Source organism: Cucurbita pepo, chromosome LG13, assembly GCF_002806865.2.
Source record: "Cucurbita pepo subsp. pepo cultivar mu-cu-16 chromosome LG13, ASM280686v2, whole genome shotgun sequence".
NCBI lineage: Eukaryota > Viridiplantae > Streptophyta > Magnoliopsida > Cucurbitales > Cucurbitaceae > Cucurbita > Cucurbita pepo.
Genome location: NC_036650.1, coordinates 5,305,499 through 5,332,608, shown reverse-complemented (window position 1 = coordinate 5,332,608; position 27,110 = coordinate 5,305,499). Strand labels below are relative to the sequence as shown.

At 35.4% G+C, this 27,110-nt stretch overlaps 4 protein-coding genes across 8 annotated transcripts; 3 read left to right on the top strand and 1 right to left on the bottom strand.

The window, feature by feature from the left end:
• The first annotated feature begins 571 nt into the window (after positions 1–571).
• On the top strand, positions 572–3,634 carry LOC111809013 (nucleolin-like). 4 transcript variants are annotated; one of them, XM_023695318.1, is made up of 2 exons: positions 572–1,360; positions 3,439–3,634. In XM_023695318.1, exon 1 carries the CDS (start codon positions 745–747, stop codon positions 1,348–1,350), a length of 606 nt encoding a protein of 201 aa, XP_023551086.1. In that variant the 5' UTR covers positions 572–744; the 3' UTR covers positions 1,351–1,360; positions 3,439–3,634. The 4 variants fall into 4 exon arrangements, with proteins under 4 accessions (XP_023551086.1, XP_023551083.1, XP_023551084.1 ...); XM_023695315.1 differs by lacking the exon at positions 3,439–3,634 and adding an exon at positions 3,093–3,362; XM_023695316.1 differs by lacking the exon at positions 3,439–3,634 and adding an exon at positions 3,087–3,362.
• A 499-nt stretch (positions 3,635–4,133) lies between these two features.
• On the top strand, positions 4,134–7,998 carry LOC111809014 (DNA-directed RNA polymerase II subunit RPB7). Of its 2 annotated transcripts, none has more exons than XM_023695319.1 (7): positions 4,134–4,271; positions 4,605–4,735; positions 6,092–6,257; positions 6,363–6,413; positions 7,478–7,543; positions 7,625–7,693; positions 7,804–7,998. In XM_023695319.1, the coding sequence occupies exons 2-7, from the start codon at positions 4,620–4,622 to the stop codon at positions 7,864–7,866; spliced, it is 531 nt and encodes a 176-aa protein (XP_023551087.1). In that variant the 5' UTR covers positions 4,134–4,271; positions 4,605–4,619; the 3' UTR covers positions 7,867–7,998. The 2 variants fall into 2 exon arrangements, with proteins under 2 accessions (XP_023551087.1, XP_023551088.1); XM_023695320.1 differs by lacking the exon at positions 4,134–4,271 and adding an exon at positions 4,388–4,438.
• Positions 7,999–9,509: 1,511 nt separating this feature from the next.
• Positions 9,510–15,712, top strand: LOC111809104 (V-type proton ATPase subunit C). Its single transcript, XM_023695454.1, has 11 exons — positions 9,510–9,734; positions 9,822–9,890; positions 10,103–10,230; positions 10,337–10,436; positions 12,079–12,146; positions 12,219–12,360; positions 12,582–12,698; positions 12,794–12,919; positions 13,002–13,085; positions 13,166–13,245; positions 15,276–15,712. Exons 1-11 carry the CDS (start codon positions 9,621–9,623, stop codon positions 15,376–15,378), a joined length of 1,131 nt encoding a protein of 376 aa, XP_023551222.1. The 5' UTR covers positions 9,510–9,620; the 3' UTR covers positions 15,379–15,712.
• Positions 15,713–18,491: 2,779 nt separating this feature from the next.
• LOC111808333 (calcium-transporting ATPase 4, plasma membrane-type-like) lies at positions 18,492–24,902 on the bottom strand. Its single transcript, XM_023694254.1, has 7 exons — positions 24,561–24,902; positions 22,011–22,065; positions 19,960–21,902; positions 19,708–19,866; positions 19,460–19,631; positions 19,096–19,394; positions 18,492–19,015 (listed from the first exon to the last, which is right to left on the bottom strand). The coding sequence occupies exons 1-7, from the start codon at positions 24,744–24,746 to the stop codon at positions 18,707–18,709; spliced, it is 3,123 nt and encodes a 1,040-aa protein (XP_023550022.1). The 5' UTR covers positions 24,747–24,902; the 3' UTR covers positions 18,492–18,706.
• Between the last annotated feature and the right edge of the window lie 2,208 nt (positions 24,903–27,110).

Sequence of the window (27,110 nt, the reverse complement as noted above, 5' to 3'; positions counted from 1 at the left end):
ATCCCTATATTTTTTTTTGTTTCTTATATACTTTTTAATATCAAACATTTTTTTCCTTCTTATTGTCGTTCCTGTGGTAAGTTCGATCTCCAAAAAAATGACAATAATCGAATTAGTAAATATGTCAACTTTAAAAACATTAAAAAGTTCTTCATGAATGACTATAACCTTGATAAACTCAATAGAACTGACTAAAACAGATCGACTCTCCACATATATTGGAATCATGAATAATAACTTTAAATTACAAATCAGTGTGAAAAAAATATAACATGATAGTTCAACATAATTTCTTAAAATTCAAATTTCAACTCTAAAAAAAAAAAAATTATAAGTTACTTTTAAATCTTAATTTTAATATATATATATATACATACTCACCTTTGTCTCTATATTTTTTTTTGTTTCTTTATATATATATATATATATATATATATATATATATATATATATTAATATTAAACATTTTCTTTTCTTTCTTTTATATTAATTATATAGATGTTTTTTTTTTTCTAATTTACGGTAAATTCTTGGGGTAAATTTTGAATTTTCACCTCAAACGATTTGGAAAGGGAAATGGTGAAGTTATGAGAGTGGCCGAAATCTGATCCCTGCTGCGAAGCAAATCAGGACGGTTTCTTCGATTGATTCCGCGAACATTTTCTTGTCGTTGTGTAGTTCTTGTTGAAAACCCTAATTTGTTTCGTTCGATTGGCTCTGCAATTAGGGTTTTGCGCCACGTTAATGGCGGAAACTGCCAGTAGTAGAGAGGAGACTGCATTCGATGGGAAGCGCAAACCTGCTGATCCCTGCTGCGAAGCGAAAGAGGAGCGTTCGAACAAGATTCAGAAGCTTGAAGTGGTTGAGGGCGAACCCTGTAATGATGTAAAGAAGAATGGTGACAATGGAGACCATAAGCAAGGTGATGAACAGATTGATAACATTTCTTCGGCTGCGGAAGGGAAAGATGATGGAGTTCTTGCAGCTGATGTAGATGCGGGGGACGAGGGAGAGGATGACGATGATGAAGACGACTGTGAGAACGGTGAAAAGTCGAGTGGGAAAGCGGCTAAGGAGGATCGTAAGGGGAAGGGTATCATGAAGGATGACAAAGGAAAAGGGAAATTGATAGAGGAAGACGACGACGACGACGACGACGATGAAGATTCCAGTGATGATGGAAGCGAATTTGACAATGAAGAAAGTGATTTGTCGGATGATCCACTTGCGGAGGTCGATCTGGACAACATCCTTCCTTCTAGGACGCGGAGGCGAACGGTTCACCCTGGAGTGTATTTTGCTACGGATCTTGGGAACGAAGACGATGATAGCAGCGACAGCGATGCTTGAAACGCGAAAGGTCAGTAAACTCGGCAATCGAACCTTGAGTTAGTAGAAGTTATGTGAATCCATATTACTCAGTTTTTATCTCCTTTAGGGATCATGTAGCAATGTAATGAGTTCCCCCATACAATTTGATTTTGAAGGTTACATATTATCTTGATTTTCCACTTTGACATCCGAAGCATCAAGCATTTCTTGCATCAGCTTTCATTCATATGCCTTTTCTGAACCATGTAGAAGCAGTATTAAGCCATTCTTTGTAGGGGGATTGAACCCATCACTCTTAATTGGAAGCCATAATTTTACCCATTAAAGCTAAATCAATGGATATTGAGGAAGTATGTAACATTCGATTCTTCACCTATTGGAAAGCAGTTTCTTGAAGTGAATTGCCGCTTGGAGTGAAAAAAATTCCTGGGAAACGATTCACTTGATGACAATAATTTGCTAATCTATGAGGGAGAAATTCTGTTCAATGAAAGAGTTGTTCTTTACAAATCTTTTCACATTCTTGAGATCTTCTCCTCTCAAAGATTGCAGTCATGCAAATTCCTCTTGACTCACTTGATGACAATAACTTGCTAATCTGTTCTATGAAAGCATTGTTTTTTACTTATCTTTTCACATTCTTCGTCTTCACTTTGAATGTGTTTCCTTTTTCATGTAAGATATCTGTGTACTACAGGAGAAGGGCTAGTTATGGAGTTTATGTTGGATGCTGTTTTTTCTGCTTATTACTGCGTTGAATGCGTATGTGATTGTGTGAGTCTTCTGTCATATTGGTTGAGCTTGTTTATTTGAGAAATCTTTATCTGTGGTATATTGTAGAGATGCTGGTATGATATGATTTTTCCTTGTGCTGATGGTACTTTTCCTCTCATTTTTTTGTGTGTGTATATATATAACATACACAAACTGGGTAGAGGGAGGGTAGGGGTGGAAGTTAAGAAACAATGTACTGATTTCCATCATAAGAAAAGAAACAAACAATGTTGTGTAACGGTCCAAGCCCACCGCTAGCAGATATTGTTCTCTTTGGGTTTCTTTTTGGCTTCCCTTCAATATTTTTAAAACGTGTATGCTAGAGAGAAGTTTCTATACCCTTATAGAGAATGCTTTTTTCTTCTCTCCAGCCGACGTGGGATCTCACAATCCTAAAGTTGTTACCGGTGTAGGAAATGTGCCAAAGACGAGGAATTTGATATTGTATCAAATCCAAAAGCCAAGGGGGAGGGAGATCACAAAAGATTCTTCAGTTGGTATAATCAGAAAAGACACAAAATCTTCAACCATATTAAACAAACTCCAAAGTCCAAACATTTCAGTCTTCGAAGTTATCACTCGGTAAAGTGGCTTCGCTCTTCGAAAGACACTTATCTCTTAACCTGAAAGAACTTAGGCTACCCCATAGCAGCGACTAGTTAGTTTTGAAAGAATTAGGTATAGAACTCAATTTGGATGCTAGTTCATAGGTGATAAACTGTTTGTGGTTTTCTTCTGATAGAACTTTGCAAGTAGTCTTTTAAGGTGACTTCCCTCTTCAATAGCCACGCACCCCTTCTCCAAAAACGACTCGTGCTATCTCTTCCCAAGTAAGGGTGGGGTACTTTGATAGAATACAAGCATAAAACTCAAATTAATGCTGGTTTGTTGTTAGTGTAAAAGAATTATTTGGTTCTCTTTTCACAATTCTTTTAAACGTTGTAACCATGTCTTTGCCACCTAAACATTGCTTTTCAAAGACCCAGATTCTTATCTTGGAGATCGCGAGTACTTGTGTCACAGCGAGCTTGAGAAGATATCTTTCTTAGGCATGGAACCAAGGCTGGTAAAATCTCTCAGTAGCACAGGAAGTTACTCGAAGAAAATGTTCTAGGAAAATTGACTATGTTATGGTTGTCTTAACTATTGAGTTAGGTTTATATTGGTAATGTTGTGAAGAACATTTGGTTCTAGCATCGTCACTCGGTTGATTGTGTTTTGTGATTCAGAGAAATAAGAGAATCTTTTATATAAGTTTAATGATTTGGAGTCGGGATGGAATAGAATTTCGATTCACTTTCCAATATTTTGTTTTTTTGGTTTTATACCAAGATGATGTGATTGGATGGGGGCGGACGCCTGCCCAGTGCCGGAAGGTCAAGGAAGTTGGTGACAGGGGAGCCGGAAGCTCCGGTGAACGGCCGCTGTAATTATATTCTCATTTTTAATCAATAATTTTTTAAAATTTATATATATTTTGTACATACCAACATTAATATTGTAAAATGAGCATGTAGATTTCTTATGATACTATGGCTTCACTCTTCGAGAGACACTCAGTCTTTTGCTAGAAATGATTTTGTGGGTTTCTTCTCGTGCTAAATTTCAAACGGAGGTTGCTTTCTTTAAGGAGGTTGCTTTGCTCTTCAATAGCTTCTCACTTCAATAGCTTCTCTTATATAAAAGCGACTCGTCCTATCTCTTTTCAAGTTAATGAGAGGTAGTTTTGAAAGAACTCGAACTCTCTGGTGGATTTCTTTAAAATAATTAAATAATTAAATACACGGCTAAAAAGTTAAGTTTTGTATGTAATATGTTTATTTTTATTTTCATTGTTTAAATTTCAATTAAATTAAATAATTCTTTTAAAAAATTGATAATGTTCCATATCTCATAATTTCATGCATATAAGGTAAATATTTTAAAATAAGTCAACGTTCTAATAGAAAAATAAAATAAAATTTTAATTATTTTTTAATAATATTTTCGTAAAATAAAAAGAACACTCTAGCTCCCCACCCATTCATTACACTCTCACTCTCATTCTCACCTAGACTTCTTCTTGCTCTCCGTGCTTGACGCTGTTGTCGGCCCGCCGCCTCTCCCCGTTCAGTGCCGCCGCCGCCTCTCTCCCACTTTGTCCCGCCGCCGCCGCCTCCCTACCAGTACGTCTTCCTTCACAGCAACTCAAATTAGCATTTGTGTAACGAAAGAAACAGGGAGTTGCTTTACTTAACAGAGCAATCTCAGCTTATCAATGACTGTAGATTATAATTGGGTTTTAATGTTCATTGATTCTGGTTCACTGTCCCATACCCATATCATCGATTCAGTATTTTCTTCTCTCTCTTTTTTCTTGCTCTATCACAAATTGAGTCCACAAAACCCTCTTCTGCAATTCCCGTTTGCTCTATCTCAGATTCTTGCTTCTTCCACTTGTTCTTGTTCTTGTTCTTCTTTATCGCACTCTTAATTTCTTTAAATGGGGTTTCCTTCAGGTATAGGGAGCCACTATGTTCTTCCACATAGTCTTGGAGAGGAACATGCAGCTGCATCCACGGCACTTTGGCCGTAATCTCCGTGACAATCTGGTGTCCAAACTCATGAAAGATGTTGAGGGTACTTGCAGGTTTGTTAACTTTACCCCCACCGCTTGTATGATGCTACAACATTGCTGTTCATCTTGTTTTCTTTTTGTTAAATTTACCTTTTCGATAAGACCCTGTGTGAGATCCCACGAAACGTTCTTTATAAGGGTGTGGAAACCTCTTCGTAGCAGACGCGTTTTAAAAATCTTGGGGGAAGTCTGAAAGGGGAAGTCCTAAGAGGACAAGATTGGCCAGCCCGGTTGGGCTGTTACACCTTGCTTCACAACTAAGTGTCCAAAAAGCATTCATGATTTGAACTAGTTTAGCTGGGCAAGATGGTTGTGTAGTTTCTTGGAGGAAAACCTCCCTGGTAAGTCTCCTTTTCTTTTGTGAGATCCCACATCGGTTGGAGGGGCGAAGCATTCCTTATAAGGGTGTGGAAACCTCTTCCTAGCAGACGCGTTTTAAAAACCTTGGGGGAAAGCCCGTAAGGGAAAGCTCAAATAGGACAATATTTGCTAGCGGTGGGCTTGGGCTGTTACAAATGGTGTCAGAGCCAGACATCGGATTGTGTGCCAGTGAGGACGTTGGGACCCTAAGTGGGTGGATTGTGAGATCCCACATTGGTTGGAGAGGGGAACGGAGCATCCCTTATAAGGGTGTGGAGGTTACTTCTACCTAGCATACACGTTTTAAAACTTGGAGGGAAAGCCCAAAGAGGACAATATCTGATAGCGGTGGAGTTGGACTGTTACAAATGGTATAAGAGCCCACTGATAGTGGTGGAGTTGGACTGTTACAAATGGTATAAGAGCCAGACACTGGGCGATATGCCAACGAGGTTGCTGGGTCCTGAAGGGGGGTGGATTGTGAGATTTCACATCAATTAGGGAGGAGAACAAAACATTCTTTATAAGGGTGTGAAAATCTCTCCCTAACAGACGTGTGTTAAAAACCTTGAGGGGAAGCCCGGAAGAGAAACCCCAAAAAAGACAATATCTGCTAGCGGTGGGCTTGGGCTGTTACAAATGGTATCAGAGCCAGACACCAGACGGTGTGCCAGCGAGGACGCTAGGCCCCCAAGGGGGTGGATTGTGAGATCCCACATCGGTTGGAGAGGGGAACAAAGCATCCCTTACAAGGGTGTGTAAACCTCTCCCCATCAGACGTGTTTTAAAACTTGAGGGAAAGCCTAAAAGGAAAAGCTCAAAGAAGACAATATCTGCTAGTTGTGGGCTTGAACGGTTACAACATGTCAGTTCATCAACCGACAAAAGCCAATAAAAACTGTAAAACTGTTTGTTGGACGATATTATTCTTTTAAAAGATTTGATACTTCTTTCAACTAGCGAACAATTAGATGGATTATGTTATCGAAAAGTTTTGTACTTCGACAGTGGTCGACATGGTTTCATAGTAGCAATTACGGGAATTGAGAACATTGGTAAAGGATTGATTAGCGACGGGACAGGTTTCGTCACTTTTCCCGTTAAATACCAATGCGTCGTGTTTCGACCATTCAAGGGAGAAATCTTAGAAGCAATTGTTACTATGGTAAACAAGGTATGTATCTGGCACCATGTCACCCTTTTTTGATATCTAGCATGTGATTAATGAAGTTCTTTTGAATAGTGAATATGAATATGACTGCCATTGCAACTATTGTAGATGGGTTTCTTTGCTGAAGCTGGACCTGTTCAGATTTTTGTTTCAAACCATGTAAGTATATGTTTATAACCCATTTCCATATATATGCGAGCGGTGGGTTTTGGTGGTTACAAATGGTATCAGAGCCAGACACCGAACACCAAACGATGTGCCAGCGAGGAGGCTGAGCCCCAAAGGGGGTGGACATGAGGCAGTGTGCTAACAAGGACGCTGGGCTTTGAAGAGGGTAGATTGGGGGGTCCCACATCCATTAGAGAAGGGAAAAGTGTCCGCGAGGACGCTGGTACCCGAAGGGGGTGGATTGTGAGATCCCACATCGGTTGGGAAGGTAGAGGGTGGATTGTGAGATCTCATATTGGTTGGGGATGAGAACGAAACATTCTTTATAAAGGTGTGGAAACCTCTTCCTAGCCAACGCGTTTTAGAAACCTTGAGGGGTAGCTCAAAAGAGAAAGTCCAAAGAGGACAATATATGCTAGCGGTGGGCTTTGGCGGTTACAAATGGTATCAGAGCCAGACACCGAATGATGTGCCAGCGAGGAGGCTGAGCCCCGAAGGGGGGTGGACATGAGGTGGTGTGCCAATAAGGACACTGGACCCCAAAGGGGGTAGATTAGAGGGTCCCACATCCATTAGAGATGGGAACAAGTGCCAGCGAGGACATTGGGCCCCGAAGGGGGTGGTTTGTGAGATCCCACATCGGTTGGGGAGGTAGAGGGTGGATTGTGAGATCTCATATTGGTTGGGGAGGAGAACGAAACATTCATTATAAGGGTGTAGAAACCTCTTCCTAGCAGACACGTTTTAAAAACCTTGAGGGGAAGCCTGAAAGGGAAAGCCCAAAGAGAACAATATCGGCTAACGGTGGGCTTGGGCTTGGGCTTGGGCCTGAGCTTTTATAGGAATAGGATGGTAGTAAGGCTCTGAGAGGTTCGTTATGCCAATTGAACTTTTGTTACGATGTCAACAATGTCGTGCAATGTATATTTTTGGAGAGAGATTCTGAAATTCGTTAGGAATGTCATCACTAACTTGAGTTCTCGTGTTCGTTGTACAGTGAAGTATTTAAGCAAGCTAACACTAACACTAACGGTTTTTCTCATCACGTGTTTCAGTTGATACCAGATGATATGGAGTTCCAGTCTGGAGATATGCCAAACTATACCACTTCAGATGGATCAGTATATCTCTATTTGACGTGCATTCTCTAACATAACGCTCTCTTGTCGTGTTCTTACTGATTTATTTCTGCTCTCGTGTAGGTTAAGATTCAGAAGGACAGCGAAGTTCGATTAAAGATAATCGGGACTCGAGTCGATGCAACTGAAATAGTAATGCCTTTTCTCTATTTAGTATCCTTAAAGATAACTCCATGTTTGTTGGTTCATGTGAGTTTGATAGAGTCTGCTACGTCTCATTTAACTATTGCTTTTGCTTGCAGTTTTGTATTGGAACCATTAAAGATGACTTCTTGGGTGTCATAAATGACCCTGCGGCAGCTTAGAACATGTGTTAGTTTACTAATTTTACTGTATAGTTTCTGCATTTCCTTGACTATTCTCTGTCGAATTAAACGGATTCGTTTGCCGGTTACTCGGTGTAGCGATATTTGGAATGAGAAACGTATTTATAACGACTCAAGTCCACCGTTAGTAGATATTGTCCTCTTTGGGCTTCCCGTCAAGGTTTTTAAAACGTATCTGCTAGGGAGAGGTTTCCACACCCTTATAAGGAATGTTTCGTTCCCATCTTCAACCGATGTGGGATCTCACAATCCACCCCCTTTCGGGACCGAGCATCCTCGTTGGCACTTGTTCCCTTTTCTAATCAATGTGGGACCCTCCAATCCACCTCCCTACTAGGCCCAGTGTTCTTGCTGGCACACCATCTCGTGTCCACCTCCTTCAGGACTCAGCCTCCTCGTTGGCACATTGTTTGGTGTCTAGCTCTGATACCATTTGCAACAGCCCAACCCTACCGCTAGTAAATATTGTCCTTTTTAGGTTTTTCCTTTCGGGTTTCTTCTCAAGGTTTTTAAAACGTGTCCGCTAAGGAGAGGTTTCCGCACCCTTATAAGGAATGCTTTGTTCTCCTCTCTAACTGACGGGGGATCTCACAGTATTAATATTAGGTTAAATTACGAATTTGGTCTCTATGGTTTGGAGGAAGTTAGAATGTTATTCTTGAGGTAATAAAAGCGAGAAGTTCATCCTTATGATTTGATAAAACTTCATGAAATAATCCTCGGTAGAGACTATTCATGAGGATTTTGATTTTATCGAAACTTTAGGGATCAAATTTGTAATCTAACATCAGGCCGTTGCCCAACATTAGCCCTCTACTTTCCCTCCCCCACCTCGGCACACCCATTTCCACCCCACGCCTCCACGGTCGATGCTGTCATCGGCCTCTTCCTCAACACCACTTCGACAAACCCAGTGTCTCTCCTGTTGCTGCAAGACCTATCCTACCTCGTTGCGTTCCAAATGACTTTTTTCAAATCGTTGGTGGAGTCGTAAACAAATGATATATCAATGTCGAATTTCACTGTTATATCAGTGTCGTCGTTGGATGTGAGATAATGATGACTATGTGATAGAGAGAGACTCGACATGTATGAAGACTATCTTAAATTTGAGAGAAGACCCTTTAAAAATTAAAAAAAGTTTATTTCTCGTTTTAATATTTTTTAAAATTTATTATCACGAATATTTCATTTTGATAATTGCTTATATTTTAAAATCACTGTCATACCTTAACCTTTATAAAAAATAAAAATAAAAGTTAGAAAAATTCTTATCTCGATTATCTTCGGAGCACATTTGAAAATTTATGAGTATTTTTTTAAAAAATTTATAGATATTTTTTAAAAATTTAATTAAAAGTATTATTAAGAATTTGGTAAATTTAAAAATATTTTAAAGATATTTTAAAGATAAATGGTAAAGTTTATGATTATTTTTATTAATTTAAATTTAAGAGTAAAAATGGTTAATTTTACATCAGAAAAAAGGGACAAATGAAAAAAGAGATCGAATAAACCGACGATGAATTCTTTGTCGCATACACGTTGATGGTGTAAATGAATCTGAGCCGTTGAAAATTTTAGAGATCTTGAGATGACGTCAATGAAATAAGAAGATGAGAGAGAGAGAGAGGAAGAGAGAGAAAGCTCTTGATCTCGGCTGCATCAGCTTCGTTCTTCTCTCTCGCTCTCGTTTTCAGTTGATACTTCCACAGCTTGGGAACAAAGCTGTAATGGCGAGCAGATACTGGATGGTCTCTTTACCTGTTCAAGGCTCCGCCTCTTCCCTATGGAATCGCCTTCAAGAGCAAATCTCCAAGCATTCTTTCGATACTCCTCTATACAGAGTACTGATTTCACCGCCAAATCTTCAAATCTGCTTGATTTTCATGATCTTACTTTCTTTTAATGTTTCTGATTTTTCTTTTGTTTAGCTCAATGTTCCTAATCTCCGCGTAGGAACGCTGGATTCGCTCCTTTCCCTCAGCGATGATCTTCTCAAGGTATTGCTTTCCTGTTTCTGGTTAAAATGTTGTTTGTGCGTATTTGAATTTAGTTTGAAGTCTGTTGAATTTTCAAATGCGATTTGATTTGTTCTTAGAATGCTCTTTTTTTAAAAAAAAAAAATAGAATTGGGCCAAAAATCTACGCGATCTTTATGTTTCCAGTTTTTAGTATGGTATTAGAAGTTTCAAAAATTCATTTCATTGTGCAGTCGAACAGCTTTATGGAAGGAGTTTCCCAGAAAATCAAACGGCAGATCGAGGAACTAGAGAAGGTTTCTGGTGTGGAGAGCAATGTTTTGACGGTTGATGGAGTCCCCGTTGATTCGTATCTTACTAGGTAAAATGGGCGTTTTCTTCTGAATTGATTTCATTTTGGGAAATTAGGTTCGGATTTTGTGGTCACTTGTCTGCATGATGTGATGAATTTTGCTTGGTAATGGAAGGTTTGTGTGGGATGAAGCCAAGTACCCAACAATATCGCCTCTGAGAGACATTGTGGATAACATTCACAGTCAAGTGGCCAAGACTGAGGATGACCTGAAGGTAACGTTTTTTCTTTTTTTTTTTTGTTTGAGCTGATGCCCAGGTTGAGATGTGGCTATCATAAGTCGTTGAAACTTTTGTCTAGGCTGTGGATAATTTTCTCCATAAGATTTCCAAAATCCTATTGTAACATATGGGAAGATTAGAAGAAGTTGATTATCCTCCATTAGGATATCTTCCTTAATTTTTAATAATTTATGACCGTTGTTATTATTTTTGCTTGATGGAGTAGGTATTTGTTTTGCCCTTGCCCATCATGATTGCTGCGAATCATGATCTTCTTTATCTTGTTGTTAATTCCGTTCTTTGAATGCATTACTGCCATCAATTGGTATTCATATCCTACCTACGATATATAATAGTAAAAAAAAAAAAAAAGAATATTCAAGCACTAATGGTTAGGTGTTAAAAAATTTTTACTGGTTGTTTTATTGAGAAATAATGGCTTGGAAGAAAGTTGGAGTTGATGGACAAGGTATGAAATCTCAAGTCTTGTACTGTCAAGTTCAATTTGGTTCCCTCTACCCTGGCCTTAGTCTATTTCTGCTCTTTTTGGAATATATCTTTCGATTGTTTCTTATATAAAAAATGTAAATTTTAGGATGTTCTTAAATTTTTTGAACTATCATGATCATATTATAATAACCTTCCTCTCTTTTTATCTAGCCTTATCAGCAAGGCAGTAGCCACTAATAAGACTGTAGCAAACTTTACTATAACTTGAGATGATGAGCAAGTGCAGAGACTTGCATTTGCAATTAATTAGGAAACAGAAGTGTTGAAGATTTTGTATTTATATCCTAAGATTCAAGGACATGGACATGACGTAATACTTCATATTCTAGAAATTTAAGATATGAACATGATGGAGATAAGTGTATTGGACTATATATTCTGAGCATATGTGAATATTTTCATTCAGTACATTGTTTTTCACATTAGAACTAGGTTTTAACTTTTAATTTGTGAACATGCAATCATTCTGAGTTAGAAATTATTCACAATTTTCTAAAGGTTCTCTTCTCTATAGCAAACGTTTTGAAAAATTGTAACCAAACAATAATTTTATAAATTATAAAATATCTTTTGAAAATTAATTTAATCAATGTTGATGTTTTCCACTCTCACAAGTTACTAGTTTTTCTCACATATTTTATAATGTATTTTTCAAGACAACAACAATTATGAAATTTCACACTTTTCAATTATCTAATAATTACTAAACAAATGTTCACAGGTGCCTAACATGTGTGTATTATGATTCAACTAGGGTTCAACCTGTTTCTAGCATACCTGACAAGCATCCAACACATGTTTGACTAGTGTTTTAGGGTTAGATATGTGATCAAATTGAACATATTTTCCACACTAAAGTGTCAATGCTTCCTAGGTTTTACTGTCACTCCATAACCTAATTCATTGATTTCCTAACTTGCAACATTTTTCTGGTTTTATTATCAATACAGATATTTCTTCTCAATGGCAACTTAATGTATGCTATTTTATTTAGTGGTCTCCTGAAACTTTCTTAATGTCATGAAATTTCTTTACTGCCCGTGGGTGCTAGACAAACCAAAAATAACTGAAACCTTTTAAGGCATTTCCAGTTGAACTTTTCATTGAAAGCTATTTCTATTGCTAGATTCGCGTTGCTGAGTACAATAATGTGCGGAGTCAACTTAATGCCATTAACAGAAAGCAAAGTGGAAGGTATGAATGCTCATAATTGATACATTTGTATTTAGCCTATATGATGTTTCTAATTGATCTTCGTTTCATCAGCTTAGCAGTCCGTGATATTTCCAATCTTGTAAAACCAGAGGACATAATTATCTCAGAACATCTAACAACCCTTCTTGTGGTTGTTCCTAAGTACTCACAGAAGGAGTGGCTATCTAGCTATGAAACACTGACTAGCTATGTGGTAAGTTTATGTTTTTAACTTCTATCTCCCTCTTGTACCACATTTTAATAGGATTATGATTTGCATGGTAAGCTTTCTATGGCTGAGTTAGATTATGTTAGGTAGGTGAGATGAACTATTGTAGGCTCACAATGTTGAAATGTCTGGGACTGTAATGCTTCTACTACTTGTCTCTTGTTCTGTTCTTTTTATGTTCTCATAATTATGCTAAGCTTTTTTAGGTTCCCAGGTCTTCCAAGAAGTTATACGAGGATAATGAATATGCCCTTTACTCCGTAACACTCTTTAATCGCGTTGCAGACAATTTCAAAACAAGTGCACGTGAAAAAGGGTTCCAGGTGAATATTTAATACATTTTGAATCATTTTTATAACCAATTATTATTATACTGTAGTTTTCAGGCCTAATTTCTTTTAATCTTAATGTGTTGGAGATTCGTGAATTTGAATATAGTCCAGAAGCACAAGAGAGTAGAAAACAGGAGTTAGAAAAGTTGGTGCAGGACCAGGAAAGTTTGAGAAGTTCTTTATTGCAGTGGTCATACGCTAGTTATGCTGAGGTTGCTCCTTCCTCCAAGTGTAACTATAAAAATGCCGGTAATTTATTCCTTTCCTCTGATTGAGTTTCTTTCAAATCTGCAGGTTTTCATTTCCTGGATGCACTTTTGTGCCGTACGTGTCTTTGCTGAGAGTATCCTGAGATACGGCTTACCACCATCCTTCTTGGTATATGTCTTGCATTTGCTCCCTGGTTTCTGCCAACCTTTTCCTCTTTCGACAAAGCTGATTCTGTCAATCATTTGCAGGCATCTGTTTTGGCACCATCTGTTAAAAGTGAGAAGAAAGTACGATCAATCCTTGAAGGTTTGTGTGACAGTGCTAACAGGTAAGTTACGAGTATTTTCATGTTCTTTTGGCATTTAATGAATGTTTGCAGAGTTGCTCGCAGTAAATATTGAACTCACATCATGTTGACTGACAGTAACTGGTTAATGATTCAATTGTTATGCTGCCATGTTTGTTTAGTTAAGAATCAACTATGGTTTACTGGTGAGCATGAAATTGTCATGTCAGACACCTGTCACAAACACCTTATCTGGATATGATTTAGGATGCCATCTTCCACTTGCTAATGTTGCCTCCATATATTATTTAGACGGTTAGATCATTAATAAGATGTATCCGTTACCATTGTTATGTGCAAGAGAATTCTTCACCCCATAAAAGATGAAGCTATTGTCAATTCAGGTGGAATTGAACAAAATACCAAAATAGGAGTCTTAAAAGTTCCATGATAACTGTTGTGTCGTTGGATTTATTAAATTAATAGATATAAAACTGAGGTATTAATGCTTATTTGATCTTTGCTATCCGTATGCATGGAAACCTTTCCCATTGTTTACTATTGTTGTTTAGTTAAGGGACAGTTTGATATGTTAAGGTCTGATAATTATTTGGTTTTTGAAAATCAAGCTTATAAACACCATTTCCACCAATAAGTTTCCATGTTTCGTTATCCATGTTCTACTCATATTTTCAAAAATCAAGTTTTGAAAAACTAAAAAACTTAGTTTTTGTTTTTAAAATTTGACTAGGAATTCAAGTGTTTCTTTTAAGATTGATGAAAACCATAATAGAGAAATTGAGAGGAAACAAGCATAAATTTCGAAAACAGGAAACTAAAAATGAAATAGTTATCCTCTTTTAGTTTTCTGTTTTTAATCGATAAGTTTGTTCACTAACATCTTTTTGTTTTATCACCTATCTTTAAGAATATTTCTACAACCTTAGCCAAAATTCATAAACAAAAAGTAGGTTCTTAAAACTATATCCAAAACATTTTGTGCTTATCAAATCAATTTTTGGTCTCTATGATTAGATGCTAACAGGTGGTTTTTAAAGGTTGAGAATTGTGCCTTTCAAAATCACGATTCATTTATGTCCATGAATTTAAAATGGAGAAACAATTCTTAGTTCTAGAAAATAGGTTAATAGACTAAGAAAAAATAATTTTTATTATTCAGTTAAACATTTATTTTTGTCCTGAAAAATACAAAACTAATTTAAAACAATCTCCCAAACAGCACTCTTTCAAAATTTTAAAGTTTCTCTAGAACTTCAAGAATATTTTGAAAAGTGAATAATAAAAGGAAACTATTGGTAAGTTTATTTTTTGAACTTAGAAAATTTGGAAGAAAATGGTAAAATAATGTTTATCAAACAGATCCTATGCCTTCTCCGTTGTAACAATAGTGAACTAAATTGCCTATTTGAATTTTGAGTTTACCTTCTTTGTGCTTTCTGAAGCTAGATAGCATCTATTAAGGTTCATTGAACCGTCCTACTCTATGAATCATGACCTGGGTCGTGTATCCCAATACTTGTTGGACACTCTTAACATTCTGGACTTGATTATTGATGATTTCTTTTTCTTATTTAAGAAATTATTGGGCGTAAACATAAATATAGAATATAAAAAGATCAATTTTGAGTGAAAAAAAGATTCAACTCAACATAATTTTATATTTCTATTGTTCCAAGATATGGAGTTATTTTACTGGGTCTGGAAACAAGTAGTCTAAGGTTTCTATTAAATGTACAAATTTTTTTACCAGAAATGTAAATTTAGGGACTAAAGTAGGGTTTAAGCATATATTCGGCTAAACATGTCCTTGCTATATTTGTGTCCTACCAGCTTGTCTTTATGTTGCGAATCTGAATATAACTCGATGGATAAGACACTTAATATTTTCGGATTTGAGGACCTTGATCCTTACCTCTGCCATTGTTGAACTCAAAAGACGGGAAGAAAGCTTGTCTCTGTTTCCATCTGCTATGGATTTTGTGTATATGGAATGCATTTTGTGGCTGTTTATGATGCAAGTATTTTAACAATTTAGAATTTTGGTTGTGCAGTACATATTGGAAAACTGAAGATGAAGTGGGAGGAGCGATGGCTGGTCTGGGGGGAGACTCTGATGCACATCCATATGTCTCCTTCACAATCAATCTTGCCTAATTCTCCTTCACGTTCAAAGTTCAGAAGGTTTGTTCCCTGTAGACCAATAATAGTGGAGTGAACCAGACCCTACATTCTATTATTTCACCGTCATATTCCTATTCGTGGTTGTTTATGAATAATTGCATCTCAAGTTGTTCATGTGAGGGTTCTGTGCTAGATATGAAGCTTACGTATTTATTGGATTTGTCAATAATCTTATATTCTGAGAATTACTGTTCAAGGACTTCAGCATTTTTGTAAAGGTACGCCATTCGGCACCAAAGAAATTACGATATACAATCTATAGAACAGGTCTTGTTCAAGTAAAGTCGTTTCTTGATGTTTGATTTTATCGCACTGAGCTTCCATTCTGAACCCAGTTAGACTATGTGCATGCATTAGGCAATGGGGGAAGCAAGAGTGTGTTGGTTTCCATGGTGATTCTACCATGGCAGACATTTCTTGCAAGAGTTTTGAAATATAGGATCATGTCTATGTTGTTGTGCTGACTGAAGGAATATGAAAGATATGTGTTTTGGTTTTACTTTTTACCTGGAATTGCTGTTAAAAATGTTTGTCAATAGTGGTTAGTTATTGGAGGTGATATTGAAATTTACTGACTTAATATTTTGTGTACTCCAGCCTTTTATATCTAATGAGAACTTTATGAAGTAATCCATAATCCGGGATTACAAATACATGTGGTAGGAAGATTTGAACTTCTATTTTCAAGAGAACGAGTAAATGTTAGTTATTGCTGAGTTACATTGATATTGATAAATGTTATGCGACCTATTTATACTTCTTTTTCTTTTTCTTTTTCATAAAGTCGTTTTATAAGAGAACTATTTATGGTTGAATTTATTATTTATGGTACGTTAGTATGTTGATAAAACTACATTAACTTACATCATGGTTTTAATTTTTTATGTATAATCTATTATAATAATATGTGTTCATATACTTCTATATCTTAATTTAAGCGGGATGTACAAATGGTTGGTGGCTTATTTGTATTGGGTCTTCTTTTGTCAATTTTTTTAAGATGACGCAATAATGTGAATTATATATTTGAATATGTTACTGAATTACATATTAGTTGGTGTATGATATATCTAAAACATCTGCACCATTATCCAAAATAATAATTTATACGATTAATATAACTCAACTGACATGAAATATGTATCTTCAAACGCATCAAGAATATCTTGATGCCGGCAAAAAAAGCACTTTGGATTGTTAATTCATCACCGGAGATGGCTTAGAACCAATAGTTCATTATATCTAATGGATTTTTTTGTTCTAATACTCCATTCGAGAGTTTTCAGATTTTTTATGTTGCGACATTTACACATCAATTAGCATCGATGTGAGTGTTTTAAGTTAAGATGAAGTACTACTCTAGCAAACCCTATATTTTTATTTGGTTCGGGTCAATCTGAGGGTTTTGTCCCATGAATCTGAAACCGAACCGAGTTGGTTTGGGTTCAGAAAAATGAACCCAAACCAACCTGAAAAGCTAATTCAATCTAACCCAACCCGCCCAACCCTTATAGTTCGGGTTGGGTTGGTCCAGGTTGTCGAGTTGTTGGGTTGAATGTACACCCTACTTACTTTACCTGAAAGCACAAACTAGCAAAAAAAAAAAAAAAATAATTAATTAATTACTATATTATATTTGAATATTTTGGTCTGCATTGTAGGATTTATCAAAAACTTTTGGTAACACTTTTAGGCTCTTATTTACGACATGACTATTATATTATATATATTAAGATCTTTTATATTAAAAACAATCACACTAATTAAATATGTCTACTTTTACATTGAAGATCTTTTTTATTTCTATTTGAGATATATTTGCGTTTGAGAATATTAGACAATGTCGAACCTTTTAATATATTGATTCTTACCAAACGTAAACAAAAAAATCAAATTTGGTTCAGAATTTGAATAAAGGGAGATAACTTTGTTAAGAAATTAATATGTTGTTAAAAAAAACACTTTTTCTAGATTTTTTTTTTTTTTTTTTGACTTTTTTTTACTCAAAATTTTAATGGTGTCTAATTAATTTTTAATTTTTTTTATTTTGTGTCTAATAAATTATTAAAAAATTATTTCTAAAAAAATTAATGTAACTCTAAGACATAAAATTAAATTTGGTGATTTTGAAAATCTAAATTTTCAAAATCAAATAGGTGAAAGACATAAATTTAAATATTTATAAACTTATCACATACCATTGAAAATTTTATAAATTTATGGAGCTAAATTAAAACTTAAACTCTTTCTAATAATTTTTAAAGTGAGATTTATTAAATGGAATAAATTTTCTTTACCTCCTAAATTATTATTAATAACAAAATTAAATAAAAAAAAATCTAAATCTAAATTTTAAAAAATTAGAATAGATTCTACCACTAAATCTTAAAAACAATTATTAAAATATATAATAGTTTTTTAGTACAATGATGTTGAGATTTAGACTCCTGCTACAGTAATATATATATATATATATATATATATTAATTCTCGTTAAAATATGAAAAAATATATATTAATTTTCGTTAAAATAGGTTCACATTCATTATTCGTTAATAAATTTTATGATTTTGTTCTCATTTCAACATTTCAACGTAGTTGTCAGTTATTTAAGAGGGAGCAACTAGATGAAAATAGAAATTCACTCTCCATTTTAATTTTTCAATCCCGAAATCTTTTATTTGCGTTTTTTTATTTATTTTGTGTCTAGTAGATCTCAAAACGTTTAAACTTTTTAAAAATAAAATAAATTCATCTAAATGATATAAATTTAAATTGTATGTCTAATAAAATTCTAACGAGTAGGCTTATTAATTTTCAAAAATATTGAATAGATTAACCATGGTAATGAAAATTTAAAGACACATGGCACATAAAGTTGAATTTTAAAGAACTATTATACATTACTAAAATCCGACAACCCAGAAAGTTTAAGAGACTGACCTTATAATTTACTAATAAAAGTTTAAATTATCTACCGCACGATTTCTGGATCGCGGGATAAAGGTGAATAAAATTAAGAAATTAAGAGTGAATGGACTCGTTAGGGGAGGGGGGAGCTCAATATTTAAATAAACACAGACCCAAATATGAACAGGTTATTAATCATATATATTGAAAACAAGCGAAATTGAAACATTTCAAAGAGCACACACTTGAAGAAGCAAATGAAGAAGTATTTTAAGAAAAAAAGGGAAAAAAAAAAAAGAATGCAAGCACAATTAAGGAGAGATTTTCACATATAATCGGGAACTGACCTGAAATGGAGATGGCATAGGTGATGAAGATTTGTATTAGTTTTTCAGGCCAATTCTGGACCGGTGGGGAGCGGCTCATAACCATCGTGGAACTCGCATGTGGCCTTGCAGTTTGCAACAGGAATGCATTTCAGCAACATTGCTATTGGCAGACTCATAGCTCCGATTACGATGCTGGCTGCCCATAACTTCCAGCTTAATCCCACTGTTTCTGCGAATGTCCCAAGGAATTCAACTATTATGATCTGGAAACCAACTGTGGATGCCATCACTCCCATGAACACCCAACTACCAAATATCCCTCCGAAAACGTTTATCCGCTCCATGTCACGGCTGTTTATTTCGTTAAACACCTGTCGAGTTTGGCACGATGTAATGCACGGTCAGTGCGAGTGAAGAAAGTTCGTTAAATTACAAATTTAGTACTCGTTACCTGGCAAAACACGAACGTGTTGAAAATGAATGTGTCGAGAACGATACTCGAATCAGGACCGGTGAGATCCAACAAGCGCTTTCCTTCAAATTTCAAGATTAATAAGACAGCGATTTGATAGATACTCTGACCGATGATGTTCCTCCACATGATCCCAGTGATGATACTAACGTTTCTTCCTATTGGTTTTCGTTTCATCAGCCCTTCATTGGGAGGCTCAGTGGCCAATGCCAGAGCTCCAAGTGTGTCCATTATTAAGTTCACCCATAGCATTTGAACAGCGGTGAGAGGAGCAGAACCTGAAACAGTCCATTACTCTCAAAAACAGTCCATTATCACGATTTCAGATAGAAAATGAACAGACCTGAAACGCATGCGGATATGAAATTGAGCATGAGAGCGACTACGTTGACTGTAAGCTGGAACTGTACGAATTTCTGAATGTTGATGTAAACTGCACGTCCCCATCTTGCAACATTCACGATGGTTGTGAAATTATCATCCATTATGACTACGTCGGCGTTTTCTTTGGCAACCTGTATGCATTTTGCAGCAAACAAAAGGGTTAATTATTAGGATCATCGCTTGTAAGTGTATGATTTGAAAGCAAACCTCTGTTCCTGCAATACCCATGGCCAATCCAATGTCGGCCTCGTGCAAGGCAGGGGCATCATTAGTGCCATCGCCTGTGACAGCCACCACTTCTTTGAACGTTCTCCTTAGCTGCCCGACCAAGGTGTGCTTGTCAAGAGGAGATGAACGAGCCATCACCTAGAGATACAAAAAAACAAACAAATAAGAACCAAACACAAAGCGATAACATGTCTGGTTTTTATCAGGTTTTGTTTGTAATATATATAAAACCTGGAGTTTTGGTATTAACTTCTCCATTTCATCTTGGCTTTTGTTGCGGAATTCTGGCCCTTCTATGGATAAACCACCTTCTGTCAAGATACCACACTCTTTGGCTATGGCTTTAGCGGTATTGATGTTATCCCCAGTTACCATTCTTACGGTAATTCCAGCAGCCAAACAAGCCTGAACTGCTTCCCTTACACCAGGACGTACAGGATCTTTAATGCCAACAACAGCTATTAAAGTAAAATCATCATCTGGGATTCTGTCTGGTGCTGAAGAAACTTCTGTTATATCCTTATAAGCGATGCATAGAGTTCTGAGAGCGTCGTTGGCGAAGCTATTGATGATATTCGAGATGTTTGTTCGTTTTTCGTCTGAAAGAAGCAATGGTTCTCCATTAGAACTGAGAACCTTGTCACACATGGATAAAATGATTTCTGATGCTCCTTTGCAGAATGCTCGAAAGCCACCACCGGGAAGAGCCACAAGAACAGACATTTTCTTTCTATTTGAATTGAATGGCTCAACTTTGACTATCTTATAATCATCATTCAATGATCCAAAAGCACCACCTAAAAGCAAGCCAAATTCTAGCAATGCAGTCTCAGTTGGAGTACCTAAAATGGTGTTCCTCCCATCTTTGCCTTCGACTACCTCGGAGCTGGTATTTTGAAATATAGATTGTATAAGGAGCTTGTATACTGTTTGATTTACGGAGGATTTCAATGCAATTTCGTCATTGGAATTTTTTATTGTCCTCGTTTCATCACAAATCCACATTTTGTCGACGACCATGTGGTTCGTTGTTAATGTACCTGTTTTATCGGTGCAAATGCAGGTTGCAGAACCCATAGTTTCACACGCGGAGAGATGCCTCACAAGTGCCTTATCCCTCATCAACCTTTTCATGGCAAAGGCAAGACTTAGTGTCACGGCTAGAGGCAATCCTTCTGGAACTGCAACAACAATTATAATTACAGCAATGGCGAAGTAATTCAGAAGCGTCGATGCATCTTTGGATGTCCAGTGCCCAATCTCATTATGTAATGTTTTATGCACAATAAATCTTGAGATCAGAACTATAAACGTTAAGACCGCAAAAACCAAGCCGACCTTTCCAATAATTGTCGCAACCCCGTTAAGCTTTACCTGAAGTGGCGTTTCGTCATCTCCTCCTTCACTCAAAGTGACCATCAATCTTCCCCATTCAGTTCTCATACCAACAGAGGCTACTAGCATCTTACCAGACCCGTCCTGAACTTTCGTCCCTGCTAGAAGGAAAGGCCTATTATCATCTACATTTACAGGTTCACTTTCACCTGACAAGCTTGATTCGTCTATTGATAAGCTGTATCCTGACACCAAAATGCCATCAGCAGGAACTTGATCTCCAATAGATAAATGAACAATGTCTCCAACCACCAAATCATAAATAGAAACCTTCTGTCTGCATCCATCTCTAGTAACTTGAATAATAATATTTTTCTTCTGTTTTTCCAAGTCCTTAAATTGCAAGGACTGATTATAGTCACTGACTGCGGTTACTATCACGACGAGAAAGATACTCAATATTATTCCAAGTCCATCGTACATGCCTTTAGGCCAACCTTCAGTTGCATTTCCAACGCCAATGGAAACAACGGCAGAAACCAAGAGAATGACGAGAGTCAAATCATGCAGGGCTTCCCACACAAACGTCCAAAACCCTCTTGAAGGTTTCTCAACGTAACGGTTGATCCCGTATGTGCTCTGCCTTGAACTTACTTCACTTGTAGCAATTCCATCTTTCAGAGAAACATTTAATTCTCTTGCCAATCCCCCAATGCCCCCGAAATGTAACAAACTCTTGGTATTGTGGATTTGAACCATGGATGCCAATACATCAGGTTCAACTCCAAAACCAGCTTCCCTTACTTCTGTGGAGAGCTTGTATTCACCTTGCTTCCCGGCTGGTACATAGCAATTAAAGAATATATAAGTATAAATATATAATTTTGAAACTGCGAATAAACATGCAATGAATATAAGATGCAGTAATAGGGAATTAGAAGACATACCATCAATGAAATGCAATGCTGCTTTTTGTACGTATAGAGCTACTCGTATCTTTTCCTGACAGCATACAGGGAAAAGCAGGAAAAGCAAGAAGTTTTAACTTAAAATTTTTTGGCAATTGGTTGGACTAAAAAAAAGTGTCTTAATCAGTTGCCTTTCTGCTCTTTGTTCTCAAATATTTCATATATTCACACCGATAGACAATGATTATGATCCTATTGATATGTGGGGGACTAGAATGGATCTCCAACTATAAGTTATGCTAAAATAAACATGCAATCTACATATATTTACAAAAGAAAAAACAATTTAGAGATTTGTGGGTCATCCATCCATAAACTTTCAGATAATGAAATTATGAACTTTATACTTCGAGGCAGAGCACAGAGACAGTGAGATTATTTCAGACTGGGATTCACATGGCAATAGTAAAAAGAATAATACAGTCTATTAAAAGTTTTATCTTTTTGGTTACATAAGCATGAAATGCTTAAGAACTTGATTGCTATTCTTTTAAATATTCATAAAGGTATCTTAGGTATTTCACTTAAGATTACTACTAACTCAAAACTCAGTTCCATACTCCTAATCACTCTCCAAGGCCATCAATCGATGCAACTCTAAAGCCTATGCAAGGGTACGTAGTTTTATGAGAGACTGAAATTATATCAAAGGGTCATCTCAAGCTAGTTATCTTCGCGACTTCCCTGATCTAGTTTCCATTTTTTGTTAATGAAATAGTTATTTTATGAGCCCGGACACATTGGACACGAGTGGGCATGAGTATCTGTTAGAAACTATAATGGGAGAAGGATAAGTAATCTGATTATGTCTTAAGCTTCTAAATGAATATGAAACCTGCTTCTAGCTTTTAGTATAATGAACTTAAAAACAAGTGGCTGTATCCATTGACTATCCATTGACTATGTAAAAGAAATGTAATCATGACCGTATTATACAATAATGATGATGATGATGCAAAGGAGGAAGACTATAACTTGCACTACGTACACTGATTAACAAATAGACTAAAGAAGAAATTGTGTCCACGTAGGGGGTGGGTGCAAACTTAAGCTAGACATAGACATTGTTGGACAGAGATATGCACGACATGATAAGAGTGAAAATGATGATAGGACAGTTCGTCTTGATCCTATTGATAGAAGAGATGACAAGAAACAGAGAAATTTCTAAGAAACTTCCCAAAAAATTTTAACTTCATGATGAAGATATGTTCTGTCTTGACCGAATTAAATATCATTATATTGAAAAGTTTAAAGTTGAAAAGTATTAATAATAAAATTTTCAATGGATTATTATACTAAATAGGAAAAGAACAGAACCTATAGAAATTTAATCATAACCCCTTCCTCAATAATTAGTTAGAACACCACTTATTCAAAAACCTTAAAACTTGCCAATATCTTGGCGGCTGAGGTATTCATGAGGTAGTAGGTTCAAATTTTCATCCCATATCTCTAGTACAGTAGAAAAGTAGTTAAGAGTTTGTCTTTAATTAAATTATTTAATATATTCTCATTAGAGCGTTCCCCATTCTTTCTCTCCCCGTTCAGAGATAGATTAATTAAATTATCCAGAAATTATGGAGAAACTACTCACCCTGATCTTTCTAATTCCTCCCTACAACTAAGTCTGCGAAACAGAAACTATCTGGTCTTAATCTTTAATACCGTTTTCAGTGGATAAATTCTACGTGATTGTTTTTGTAGAAGCTCAAATCTTCTTTCTAAAGAAAGCCGGATGAAATATACAACTGTTATCACGTTTCATTTTCGAGTCCTCATTTCTAGAGAGCTAAGAGCTAACGAAATCTAGCAGAACATAGAGCAAGAACTAAAGCTTAAGAATACAAAATCATAGTCAGGAAGCCTCTGGAGCAGGTTCTTAATCTGAACGACTTCCTGTAATGGTCCCTGCAGACAGTTTTTCCAATAAGCTTCGTCCCTTTTTTTCCTAAACATTATGTACTAATTTGAGTAATGTTTTATTCCGCAAGTCTTCATAATTTGGTTACTATGAACAAGAATTTTGAAATCCGCGGTACCGGGCTTCATTTACAAGCCAATATGAGGCTGACCTGACTCTTTCACTTTTCTCCAATTTGACTTTTATTATTCGTTCAGAATTGGCTGCCTATCCCGCGTGGAGAAATAATTCCTTCCTTTTAACTCCGCAGAAAATAACTTGAGCGTTTCCTTCAACGACTTCTAATTCGTAGACCACAACAGATATAGCCAAACATAAAAGCAAAATAAATTTCTTCGTCTACGGTAACGCTTTAAATCAATATCAAAACCCAATGACAAAAGCGGATTAAAAAAGAAAACTAACATCAATCTTTTAGGTATTATTATGTAATCAACTATGTAAACTGATTAACGAAACCTTCTCGAACTGATACCGCAGAGAAAGCTTACAAAAATGCAAGATCTCACGAAATAAAATATTATAAATAAATAAATGAATAAAACGATGGCGCAAATAGGAATCAATTAGATCGGAAACGATTAAACGTAAATGCAAATGAAAACCTGGAGTTTCCTGCGCTTTTCCTCAGCCTGAGCTCGCTTATCGAGATCAGCAACCATGCGAAACCTCCGGCGGCGATTCTTGACAATAGAGACGGCGGATCGCCATCGCATTTGAGCCTCCTCGGACGGACTCTTCGGCTCGAGCTCGAAGTTCTTTCTCAAGTAATTCTCCATCGTCTCACTCATTGTGAACAATTTTTTCCCTCTGCAGCTTCAGCCAATCCGTTCGCAAAGAGGAAGAAGAAGAAAAGTTTGGTGATGACAAGGAAGAAGAATTCAAACAGCTCCGTAGAAGGCGGGAAAGAGAGAGAGAAAATGAGATGCACGAACACCTGACGAGGCCATCGGGGGATAGAACAGAATGATTTGCATTGTTTTCGTATTCCCGCTTGCTATTTATACCGCGTCCTAGGATAACTATATTTTATTCAATCCCCAACTATATCATCAATTCAACCAATTTGTATAACTCCATTTTTACCCCCACAACGACCACCAGTTTCAAGGGTATTTCGGTCTTTTTCCAATCTATTGGGTTTGTTTTTGGCGTACATATCAAACCATCAACTTTTAAGATAATAATAATTGTTTTAGCTCGCTACCTATTCACACCAACCTCACAGATCACGGTTTTAAAATGAGTCTACAAATGAAAGGTTTTCACACCCTTATAAAGAATGCTTCGTTCCATTCCTCAACGAACGTAAGATCTAACCATCCACCTCCCTTTGGGGCCAACCACCGGCCTCCTCTGATACCATCTATAACAATCAAAGTCCACCAGATATTGTCTACATTAAAAGAATTATTTTTAATATTATTTTATTCATATTTCTTTTAAAATAATAATAATAATTAAATAATTATCGCTAACAAATTTTTACATATTTTTTAAAAAACAAATTGGCATATTATGTGCTATTTTAGATTTGGCATGTGATGAATGGTGTGTGCAATTTATTAATTTTTTAAATATTTTTATTAGTTTTAAAATTTACATTAAAATAAAATTTTACTTGGTTAACTTTAAATTTTATACGTTATATAAGTCTCATTTTATATGTTATTAATTTATATTTGACTTTATAAATATTTTTTTTAGTGTTGGTGGTCCCCACATCATTTTTCAAATAATGCTAACGTCTCTTAATATCTAAATTTTTATTATTCTATTTGGATTGAAAAATTATAAATTAAATTATTCTATTTTTTTTTAATAATAATCTTGAGTATTGATGAATTTATTTAGTTTTTTAATCTTAAAATATATATAAAGAGAAATAATTACAAACAAAAAAACAAAAGTAAAATAAAAGGTTTCCTTTTTAATTTTTTTAAAATCAAGAATAAAATAGGTTTAATGTTTAAATTTTAAAACTAAAATTATAATATTACATTTTTATTTATAAACTTTGTATTTTATATTTTATGTATAAAAAATATTTTTAAATTTTCAATAGTATTTTATTTTTAAAATATTTTTAAACTTTTAATAATATTTTAAAAACACTTACGGCTTTAAAAAAATTTATTAATACCCTTCAATTTTTTTTTAAATACTCTTTATCATTAATAAAAATATTTAAAAAATATCCATAAATTTTAAAAATAAAATTAACAAAAATAAATAAATAAATAAATAATACCGCCTATTACATTTCACAATTCTCGAATATTTTTGTAGTTAAAAAGTATATTTTTTAAAACTTTCTAAAATAAAAAAATGGTATTTTTAAAACATGTTTTTAAAGTATAAGAGGCTGTAGTGTTCCAAGGGTTGGGCCGTTCACTCATTAAAGCGGTATGTGAGCTAGGTTCAGAACGTCGTGAGACAGTTCGGTCCATATCTGGTGTGGGCATTAGCATTGATAGGACCAGGAAAGACGCACCTCTAGTGTACCAGTTATCGTGCCCCCGGTAAATATTGGATAGCCAAGTAGTATTTTTAAACAAGATATTAACAAATTTCATCTAAAACTAACCGTAAATAAAGGTACTTTTAAACTTTTTTGAAAGTTCAAGTGTATTTTTGAACTTTTATCGAAAGTTCAAAGATATTATTGAAATTTTTGAAAAATCGAGAGTGTTTTTTAGACACAGTACAAATTTTATGGGTATTTTTATTAATTTAACATGTTTTTTAAACGAGAAAAAAATTGTGATGGCTACACTAAGGTAACTTTGGGTCTACCATGATGTTCGTATGAGTTGACAAGTCTTCAACAAACAATTACCAACTACTTTGGTATTTTTGTAGCATTATTTGCATTAATTTTCATGTCACGCACTATTCATTACATTATTTCTGATTGCATTGCAACCATAACTTAATGTCACGTTATCTAGTGAAACCCAATTATTGGTCACTATTCATAAAGTACAATCTTTATGTAATAAATTAATTCAATAATGTATTAAATTCTCAACTCTTCAATTATTATAAATATTATTCATAATTTTAAAAATAATATATTTGAGTTTTTTTTTTTTTTTTTTTTTTTTTTTTTTTTTTTTTTTTTTTTTTTTTTTTTTTTTTTTTTTTTTTTTTTC